At 35.8% G+C, this 11,363-nt stretch overlaps 1 protein-coding gene across 1 annotated transcript; it reads right to left on the bottom strand.

Moving 5' to 3' along the window:
• Positions 1-4,502: 4,502 nt before the first annotated feature.
• LOC129010608 (olfactory receptor 9K2) lies at positions 4,503-10,862 on the bottom strand. Its single transcript, XM_054445093.1, has 3 exons — positions 10,752-10,862; positions 10,361-10,444; positions 4,503-7,428 (listed from the first exon to the last, which is right to left on the bottom strand). Exon 3 carries the CDS (start codon positions 7,417-7,419, stop codon positions 6,478-6,480), a length of 942 nt encoding a protein of 313 aa, XP_054301068.1. The 5' UTR covers positions 7,420-7,428; positions 10,361-10,444; positions 10,752-10,862; the 3' UTR covers positions 4,503-6,477.
• Positions 10,863-11,363: the final 501 nt, after the last annotated feature.

The following is an 11,363-nucleotide window of genomic DNA, read 5'->3' as shown; positions in this document are numbered from 1 at the left end:
CAATGGTAGACTGGATGAAGAAAATGTGGTACATACACACCATGGAATACTATGCAGCCATAAAAAAAATAAAATATCTTTTTCAGGAACATGGATGGAGCTGGAGGCCATTATTCTTAACAAACTAACTCAGGTACAGAAAACCAAATACTGCATGTTCTCACTTATAAGTGAGAACTAAATGATGAGAACACACGGACACATAGAGGGGAACAGCACACACTGGGGCTTATTGTAGGGTAAAGGGTGGGAGGAGAGAAAGGATTAGGAAAAATAATTTATAGGTACTAGGCTTAATACCTGGGTGATGAAATAATCTGAATAACAAAATTCCATGATATAAGTTTACCTACACAACTTGCACATGTACCCCTGAACTTAAAATAAAACTTAAATAATAATTTTAAAAAGTTTAATATATGCCCTCAATTTTTTCTAGTTTGTAGGGTTTCTGATAAAGGGTCTGCTGTTAGCCTGATGATATTCCCTTTGTAGGTGACCTGCATCTTTTCCCTATCTGCCTTTAACATTTTTCTGTCATTTCTACCTTAAAGAATCTGATGACTATGTATTGTGGGAATGACCTTCTTGTATAGTATCTCACAAGGGTTCTCTGCATTTCCTGGATTTGGATGTTCACCTCTTTGGTTAGATTGAAAAAATGTTTATGGCTGATGTCCTCAATATGTTTTCCAAGTTGCTTGATTTCCCTCTCTTTTTCAAGGATGCCAATGAGTCATAGATTTGGTCCCTTTACATAATCCCATATTTCTCCAAGATTTTGTTCATTCTTCCTTATTGTTTTTTCTTTATTCTTGCCTGACTGAGTTACTTTGGAGAACCAGTCTTCAAGCTCAGAGATTCTTTCCTCGGTTTGGTCTATTCTGCTGATAACACTTGTGATTGTATTATGAAATTCCTGAACTGGGTTTTTGAGCTCTATTAGATCAGTTTGGTTCTTTCTTAAAATGGCCATTTCATCTTTTATGTTCCATATCTTTTTATGGTATTCCTTAGCTTCCTTGGATTGGGTTTTGGCTTTCTTCTGAATATTGATGGTCTTCATTCCTATCTATATTCTGAATTCTATTTCTGCCATTTCAGTCATTTCAGACTGGTTAAGAGCCATTTCTGGGGAACTAATGCAGTCATTTGGAGGTAAGAACTCTACTCTGGCATTTTGAGCTTCCAGAGTTCCTGTGCTTTTTTTTTTCTCATCTGTGTGGGTGGATATTCCTTCAATATTTGAAGCTGCTTTCCTTAGGATGTGTTTGGGTTTTTGTTTTCCTTTTATCTTATTTGACGCCCTTGGGAGTTTGATTGTAGTATGAGCTGGGTTCAGTTGACGGGCTTTGATTCTTATCTGCTCCTGGGTCTTGAAAGAGCCCCCTCCAGTTACTATCTCCATGTCCATGTTTTTTTTTTTCTGTTGGGTGATCTAGTCCATGGGGCTTCCTCATGCAGGGGCTTCAGTTAGCAGACAGGCCACATCTTTGCCAAGTCAGCCCTAATCCACTGTCCAAGTGCTTCCCAGGGTAACACAGGGTTGTGCCTGCCCACAGAGTTTAGGCAGAAGCAAGACCACTGGGCTGGAAGCTCTAGCAAGCATAGCCCATCTGGCTATGAGAAACAGGAGTGGGTGGAGTTGCCTGCCCTGCCATCTGGGTGTTTCCAAGGCAATAGGAGGCTGCACCCCTTGGCAAATTCAAGCAGAAGTGTAACTGCTGGGCTAGCAGCTGTAGCAGACATGTCTTGCCTGGCAGAGGTGGGTGGAGTCTAGCAGGCATTGCCAGCTGCAGGTGTCACCCACCCTACCATCTGGGTGCTTCCCAAGACAACAGGGGGCTGCACCCTCTAGTTGAGTTCACATAGAAGCAGTACTGGTGGGCTGGAAGATTTAGCTTGTATTGCCTGTCTGGCTACCAGCAGAAGGGGTGGGGGTGTTCATGTGTCTGACTGTCTCGGTGTTTCCCAGGACAGTGGGAGGCTGAACATGCTGGCTGAGTTCAGGTAGAAGAGGGATCATTGGGCTGGAAACTCTAGCAAGTGTTGCCTACCTGGCTACCAGTGGCAGAGGTGAGTTGGGTCACCCATGATGCCATCCAGGTGGTTCCCAGGACAGCAGGAAGCTGTACCCACCAGCTGTGTTCACACAGAAGTGGGATTGCTAGGCTTGAAGTTCTAGCAGGCATTGCCTGCAGGCATAGCTACCAGTGGCAGGGGTGGTGGCAATGGGTTTACATAAAGTATCTTGCAATTATAACAATCTATTTTTAACTGATAACCACTTAATTTCAATCATATACAAATACTCTACCCTCTTAATTCTTCCCTCCCACACACACACTTTATGCTATGGATGTCATGACTTACATTTTTTTAATATTGCATATCCATTAACATATTTTTATACTTTTGTCTTTTAACTTTTATACCAGAATAAAAGTTATTTGTGCATTGCCATTACAGTATCAAAGTGTTATGTGTTTTCTACATATTTACCTTTACCAGCAAGCTTTATACTTTCATATGCTTTCATGCTGCTGTTTAATGTACTTTCATTTCAATTTGAGGGACTTTAGTATTTTTTAAAGGCAGATGTGGTGGTGATGAACTCTCTCACTTTTGTTAGTCTGAGAAAGTTTTTAATTCTTCATTTTTGAAAGATATTTTGCCAGATATGGTATTTTTAATGGGCATTTTTTTCTTCCAGTACTTTGAATTGTATCATCTTATTTTCTTCTAGTCTGCAAGGTTTTTGCTGAGAAATATACTGATGGTTTTATGAAGATTTCCTGGTAAGTGATTAGTTGCTTTTCTTCTGCTGCTCTCAAGATTCTCTTTGTCTTCAATTTCTGAAAATTTAATTATAATGTTTATCTGTGTGGATTTCTTTGGGATCATCCTATTTGGAATCCATTGGGATTCTTGTATATAGATGTTCATTTCCCTCCCCAGAATTGGGCAGTATTCCACCACTATTTCTTTAAATAAGCTTTTTGCCTCTTCTCTTTTTTCCTTCTAGAACCTTAATAATTTATATATTATTTCACTTGATGATGTGTTTTAGGTTTTCTTTACTGTTTATTATTGTTTGTTGCTGTTACTCTTACTGAATAATTTCACATGGCCTTTCTTTGATTTGCTGATTTTCTTCTGCTCTGTGAAGTCTGCTGTAAAACTCTAGTAAATTTTAGTTCAAGTATTGTATTCTTCAGCTCTAAAACTTTTGTTTGCTTCTTTTTATATTTTGTATCTTTTTGTTGATATTCTTATTTTGTTCATGCATAGTTTTCTTTAGTCATGGAGCATCTTTATGATAGCTATTTTGAATTCTTTTTCAGATAATTTATGTATCTCCAATTCTTTAGATTATATATCTCCAAATCTTTAGAACTGTCACTGAAGATTTATTTTGTTCCTATTTTGAGCCTTGTTTTTCTGTTTATCTTTTTCTTCATGTGTCTCATATGTGTCATGTGTCTCATAACTTTACATTGGAACCCACCCATTTGAAAAACAGCCACCTCTATCAGTCTTTACAGACTGGCTTTGTATAAGAGACCCTCCCCAATCAGCCCTTCTAGAAATTCCAGGGATATGTGAAACCTTTTGGGGGAAGATGTGACTTCTCTGAGCCTGTTCATGCAATTTCTCAGAGCTGATTACTAATTCCTTTTTCAGGAGTTCATATCTTGCCTCTTTGGTGTCATTGCACAGTACTGCTCATTCTCTAGTACTGTCTTTCCTTGGTTTCAGTGGTCACCAGGTATCCAAAGTATGCTGCTCCTCATCAGCATCCCGAGTCAGGCAAAACTGATTCCATTCCTTCAAGCAGCCTTCCAAAAAGCATATAACCAGATGTACACTCTGCCACTCTCCTTGCCTCTGAAGTAGACGGCTCAAGTTATGTGGCTTTTTCTGATTCCATCTAGCCGTGCTAGCTGCAGCAAACCACCTCCACTCCCACCCCATATACACATTCTCCTTTGTTCTCAGAAGCCCCCAGGCATTAAAACTATACTAGTTCCACCAGTGCTCTTAGTGGAGAATGATAGAAATTAGTCCCTCCTGCAGCCCTCTGAAAAGCTAGAATATTGGATTCTGGCTTGGATTCTGCACTGTTATCTTTGTTCCCAAGGGAGAAGTCATGAGGCAGGGTGCTGTCCTAGTGCAGAGCTGTGCCAGCTTGGTAAAATAGCTGATGTGGGCAAAATGAAATTTCTCTTCTCACCCATTTCATTGTTGCTTTCCTTGGCTTTGTGGTTGCCTGGGGGTACTGCAACTTCTTAAGTGCATTCTAGAATTCTCATAAAAGTATTTTGGTTCATTGTCAAATTAATGTTTCTGTGACGGAATCAGGGCTAGAAATTCCTATACTGTCATCTTGCTGATATCACCTACAGAGTCGTGTTCTTAATTTTAAAATCCAAATATTCATTGCTGGTATGTAAAAAAGAAATTGGCATTTATATATTAACCTTATATTCAGTTTCAGAAGGGTTTATTATTTTTAATTTTCTACATAGATATGTTTGCAAAAAAGGAACATTTTCTCTTCTTTTCCAATTTATAGACCTATTTGTATGAATTTGCTGGAGATTCCATAACAAAACATCACACACTGGGTTCTTAAACAACAGAAATTAATTTTCTTAGTGATGGAGGCTGGAAGTCCAAGATCAAGGTGTCAGCAGAGTTGGTTTTCTCTGAGCCCTCTTTCCTTAGCTTGCAGATGGCTGCCCTCTTGTTGATTCTTCACATGGCTGATGTTCTGTGCACATGCACCCCTGGTATCCCTCTGTGTGCCCTAATCTCCTCTTTCTATAGGGACACAAATGATAGTGAATTAAGATTTATCCTACAGCCTTATTTTAACTCAATTACATCTTTGACGACCCTATCACTAATTAAAGTCACATTGTGAAGTACTAGGGTTTAGGGCTTCAACACATGAATTTTGAGGGAATACCATTAAGCTCATAACACTTTTATTTCCTTTTCTTATCTTGTTGCATTGGCTAGCACTTCCATTAAAATATTGAAAAGATGTGGTGAAAGAAGGCACCCTTGCATTTTTCCTGATAATAGCAGGAAAGCTTCTAGTTTCTTGTCATTTAAAATGTTCACTGTAGGTTTTTTATACATGTTCATCAAGGCAAGAAAGTTCCCCCTTTATTTCAGGTTTTCTAAGAGCTCCTATACTTTTTATCTGTTCATACCATGACCACACACACACTCAATTTCAAAAATGGGGTAACATACCATCTTTTGTACATTCTCTTCATACTAGTCAGTTAATATATTTTGGGTCTTTTACCTGCAGTTTAAAAAATCTGCCTTTGTTCATTAATATCAACATACCATTGAGCCCACATCAATATTATAAACCACCATAGCAGGTTTCCTGACTTCAATCTAATCCCCCTTTGATCAATGTTCCATGTAGCCCAAGAAGGGTTTCTCTGATTATCAACCACCTTCTTTCAGGCACCCCACTTTGTGATCTCTATGAGTACCTTTGGCAAAATGTCTGGATTTTGGTTTTATGTCCAAGGATTTGACTATCTCACTAACTTTTAAACTTTCAAAAGAATGAGGTTATTTATCCCTGAGCCCACTGTAAGGCCAGAACATATTAAACAGATATTCAATAAGATTAATCAAATATATACCTATATTAAGCATAGATAAGTAAATTTTGGATCATAATCCATTTTGATGACTTCCCTTATTCTATACCTTTATTAACTGTTCCTTAACAAGTATTAACACAAGACAAAATCATGAAGATCAAAATTGAGGGCATGATTGATCAAAATGTTTGAAGATCTCTATTTCCTATTTTAGTTCTTTGCACTGGGATCCAGCAACTAGCAGTTCCTTAGAGCACTCCACAATAATGAAGTATAAAATTTTCCAAATTAATATATATAGTAAAGATTACTTATAGTTTGTTTCTTATTATTAGTACTTCCTATGTAGCACACATAAGGTGAAAACTTAATACTCATTTAGCATGCTAATGAAACTAGCTATAAAATTAAAGACATATTTTATTTAAAAATAATCTGGGCATCTTTGTCAACTACCCATGATTGTGTGTAGGAGGGATGGGCAATCCCAAAGACAAACACCAGATAAAATCTTGCTGAAGCACTATAACAAAATACAAAACATTGTTCTACATTATGCCACAAGAATCAATAGATATAAATTCTTTGAAATAAAATGTTGAAGACCAGTGAGAGGGTTTATCATAAAAATACTTCTCTAATGTCCAGGATATCTCCAATATCCAAGATTTTCAGAATTAATGATGTCTTGGGAGGTAAAAAGTAAAATATGGAAAGAGCACATCACATGAAAAAATCTACTAAGAGTATTTTTATGACATTCAGGAGAGTAACTTTTATTAATGACCACAGGTGTATTAAATAAATAGCCACAATACAATTGGTGAAAGAGAAATAATAATCAAAGAATAATATTTTTCTTCTCTAGAAATTTTTTTAGAGCCTCTTGGACATCTTTGTTCCTCAGAGAGTAAATCAAAGGATTCAACATGGGAGTGACTAGGGAGTAACATAAGGATGCCACTTTACTCAGCTCAGGAAATCTGTCAGGAGTGAGATACATAAAAAAGACAGCACCATACAGCACACTCACAGCTCCCAGGTGAGAGCTGCAGGTGGAGAAGGCCTTCTTACGTCCCTCAGTAGAGTGTATCCTTAGAACTGTGGACACAATATACACGTAAGATACTATAATGACTATGATAGTAGGCAAGATAATAATACATGATAAGGAAAAAGATATCATTCTATGGATAAAGAGATCAGAACAAGATAGTCTCTGAAGTGGGCGAGAATCACAGTAAAAGTGGTCAACAGCCCGAGAAGCGCAAAACGATAAAGTAAATGTCATGCTAGTCTGAATAACTGAGCTAATGCAGCCACAAAAATAAGAACCAGCCACCAACTGAGTACAGAAACGTGTGGACATTTGAACAGAGTACAGCAGAGGGTTGCAGATGGCAATAAAGCGGTCATAAGCCATGGCTGCCAGGAGAAATCCCTCAGTGACAATGAAGAGGGCAAAGAGAAAGAGCTGGGCCACACAGCCTGCAAAGGAGATAGACTTGTTTTCAGACCAGAAGTTGATCATAGCCTTGGGTGCAATAACAGATGAATAGAAAAGATCAATGAAGGAGAGATTGCCTAGGAAAAAATACATTGGTGTGTTCAGCCGAGGATCAGTCATAATAATGGCCATCATCCCAACATTCCCTAGAAGGATCATGGCATAAACAAACAAAAATAGCAGGAAGAAGAGAATGTGGAGCTCTGGGCATACCCTGAAGCCTGCAAGAATGAAGTCAGTCATTTCTGAGTGATTGCTTGTTCCTCTGTCACCCATGGTAGAAACCTGTTGAGAGGCACAGGGCAAAATATACAAATGAACTCTTGGTTTGAGATGCTAGCATTACAAATAATCTCTTATGGTATTAGGATTTACAAAGCTTTTTTTAAATTAATGTTATTATTAATTTTAGCCTCATAAGTATACTGTGACTTAAAGCCAATCAATTACTGTTGAAACCAAAGATTAGTTGTATTTCTTAATTCTTTAAGTGTTAGAATTAGGTTTTTTGCCTCTGCATCTAATACAATGCCTTTCTACCCAAATGCCTTTCACATTTCCAAGTATCATTTCTCTATACATTTCCCACTCATGATTCACACAATAACTTCAACATCATGAAGCAGTGACCGGAAAAGAGCACAGTTAATTTAATAAATGACTTTGGGAAGCACATTAGGTAGTTTGGGTTGGGAGATATTTGGGGTTTTAGTAGTCAAGTTTAGGAAAACAGGGATTTAATTTGGAGTACCAACAAATATAAAGGAAGTGACTGAGTTAAAAAAAAAAAAACAAACTACTTGAGAAGTGCAATTACCTTTCACAAGTCATGGAAACTGGATTCTGATGGAAGTTATGTACCCACTAAGATAAAAGGTGTGCACAACCAAGCACAAAATTATTAGTACTCATATTCAAGAATTTCTGTCCCAGATGGGCCATCAAAGCACTTTCATAAAGAAAACTTCCCTTCATTTCTTGATCCCAAGACTTGGAGATCTTTGTTTTAACTTTTAAGTTCAGGGGTACAAGTGCAGGTTTGTCACATAGGTAAATTTGTGTCATGGGGTTTTGCTGTACAGATCATTTAATCACCAGGGCATTAAGCCTAGTAACCATTAGTTATTTTCCCTGATCCTCTCCCTCCTCCCACCTTCCACCCTGCAAAAGTCTCCAGTGTGTGTTTTTCCCTTCTATGTGTCCATGTGACTTGCAGTTCTTTAAAAAGAGATCTACAGTAGAACTCTTCCACAGATAAAAGAGTTACTTTAGAAATTAATACTGCAAGGGATACATATGGGGGCATTGCTGATTACACTTTTATTTGCCCTGAATACAACTTTTGTAGCCATTATTAACTAACTACTGCTCAAATAGATTTTTTAACTGCATATGTTAACAATACAAGCCACTCATTGTCTGTCCTAAGGGCTTTATGTGCATGATTCTCTCTAGGCAACAATAATAACAAACATGTATATGGCACTTTTTATGTGCCAGACAGTTTTCTAAATGCTTTCATAGTAGCTCATTTAATCCATACAATAATAACATTAGGTGGTTATTATTATATTCCCAAGTTTACAGATGAGTAAATTGAGGTACAGAGAAATGAAGTCTGCTGAAATTCACTTACTAGAGTCAGAATCAAGATTTGAAGCCAGGAAAACTGGCTCCAGAATCCATGCTTTTAATCATCATTAATGATTAATCACTGTACTATATCAACTTTAAATAAAGGACCCTTCCTGTTCCCCTACCTTACTTCTCCTTGTACTTTACAGTGTAGTTAAAATTTCCTATTTCCAAATAAAATCTCTAATTCTTCAACCTGGGTCAAAAATCTCATCCAAAGACAATTTGAAGAGACTAACTGTCACCATATTTTAATATTGAGATTACATATTAATTATTGTTCACTTGACAATAACTTACTTAAGACAAAATTCAATTTGTTCTCCATATATTGTCAGCATAATGTTGTGCGTCTGGTAAATGGCAGTTAATCAATGCATATTTATTATAGATAAAAGTTGAATGATAATGATCATGCAGAAATAGAGAAAAACATAAAAACTATCTAATACTGCAGTGGTTAGTATGGATTTTAGGTTTAAATAAATCTAGGCTCCAGTTCTGCTTCTCTCACTTTCTAAATGGGACCTTGGAAAAGTTACTTATGCTCTCTCTCTATGTTACTGTATTCTTATATATAAAGTGGAAATAACAGTCCTCAAAGTTTTCTTGGGAATAGAAAATGACATATGTATATAAATCACTTAGCACCTTTTATGGTAAACTAAGTAATCAGTAAATGTTAGCCATTATTTTTATTATACTTTTCAATGCTCAGTCCCATATTCATACCAAATAGTGCTTATTAGGTTGAAAATTAATAATATATATGGTCGTTTTTGGACAAAACATTCTCAGTTGAGGGGAAGAATCAATCTGTTAAAAGTTTAGAGAGATGAAGAACTCTTGGAGAAATGGAATATTTTGCTTGAGAAAAAAGATTATTAAAAGAAAAGTTGCATACGATGTTATCATTATTTAAGACTGTATTAAATGTTGAAAATAAAATATTCACCCATTTTATCAAAAATTAAATATGTAAATAATTAAAAAGTAGTAAGAGCTTACATTAGATCGCACTTAGGGTCTGGAAAGGTGCGAGATATTTAAGAAGTGAAAGAAAGCTGACTGAAGTAAGCATGAAAAATCATTTTTTGAAAAATAATATATATAATTTATCTTCGTTTTATTCTCATCTGGAGGCAAAACACAGATTATTTTAATTTCTAAGATTTATTTCCACCACACTCACTTCAACATTATAATTTAATATTATTAAATAGTAATTATTCCTCACTTGACAATAATATCCTTAACATCAAACTCAGTTTGTTTGCTGCGTATTGTCAACATAATGTTCTGAATCTAGTGAATGACAATAATTCAATACATATTTATCAGATAGAAAAAAATGAATGATAATGAGTATGCATAATCAGAGAAGAATGTAAAAAAACAAATTTATTAAAATAAATTTATATCATAAATGTTATAAACATTGTAACATTATAAATGTTGATAAATGCATTGCTGATAACATTTTTTACCTGGAAAAGGGAGTTCTTCCCGCAGAAGCCAACAACAAGTAGTCAGTTTGTGACTTATTTTTCAAAAATTTACATGTTTTAAAAGTTACTTTTACCTTATATTGTTCAGTAACTTGTCAGATTCTGTTAAAAATCAATCAGCAGAGTTCCAATGTTTTCCTCTGTTTATTGTTTTAATTCTAGAAAGGATAAACATAAAGTTAATTAATGACTGTCATAAGTACTGAAAAATAATTACTTTGAAAGAAAATGAGTCATTCCCCACAAATCCACATTTATTATTACAGTTTTAGATTCTTCCCATAGATAAATGTGGCTTATGTGCCTCATTGCTCTATTTTAAAAACAGTCCTTTTTTCAGTAGTTGATATCCTGAAAAATTTTATAGTCCTTTTTAGAAGAGAGTCAAGGTGAATTTTTCAAATCATGTTCTGCCAAAACTGAAGTGATTCCAGGAACAATAGTCTATAGTTAAGCAAAGTGAACCTGAGGAATCAATCCGCAGGATATTATCTATCCTGAATTCTCAGAAGCTTGTATGGTTTCAAGGCAAGAGGATAGACTGCCATGGATATGCAAGTAGAGGTCTTGAGCTCTTTGGCATCTCTGAATACTGCCAAAATATCAACAGCAGTTATCCATGAGGGCTTTGGTTTTGCTATAACTTTTTCATATAATTACAGTATTGAGATTTCCTATATCTTCTGGGAGACAGTACCTCTGGGAGAGAAGAACACAAGTCAATTAATTAATAAGACTTCTAGGATCTAGAAGCAAGATCCATGAAGACCTCAGAGATTCTAGATTTTTTTAAAAAGCCTAAGAGGACTTAAAGTACATATAAGACATTCTTTATGAAAAAATCACAAGGATCTTTTAATTTTAATTTCTTCAATGAAAAAGCAGCATTTTCAATTTATCATTATAGCACAGTTTTTGATAAGCAAGTAGAAATAGATATGAAAGGAAATGTTGTGGTTCATAATGCCATTTGTAGGAAAATTTTGAGTCCTAGTCATAAAGTTAATTTCATATTTACTTTCAGAATTCTATTCACCCAAATCTCTCCTTGATGACTTTTTAACTATATTTTCTCAA

The sequence above is a fragment of the Pongo pygmaeus genome, chromosome 10 (genome assembly GCF_028885625.2).
Source record: "Pongo pygmaeus isolate AG05252 chromosome 10, NHGRI_mPonPyg2-v2.0_pri, whole genome shotgun sequence".
NCBI classification, from domain to species: domain Eukaryota; kingdom Metazoa; phylum Chordata; class Mammalia; order Primates; family Hominidae; genus Pongo; species Pongo pygmaeus.
Note: the sequence above shows the minus strand (reverse complement) of the source record. Positions and strands in the feature narration are given on the sequence as shown.

Coding starts and splice junctions, on each gene's coding strand:
- LOC129010608 (XM_054445093.1), bottom strand. CDS start 7,419: ATGGGTGACAGAGGAACAAGCAATCACTCAGAAATGACTGACTTCATT.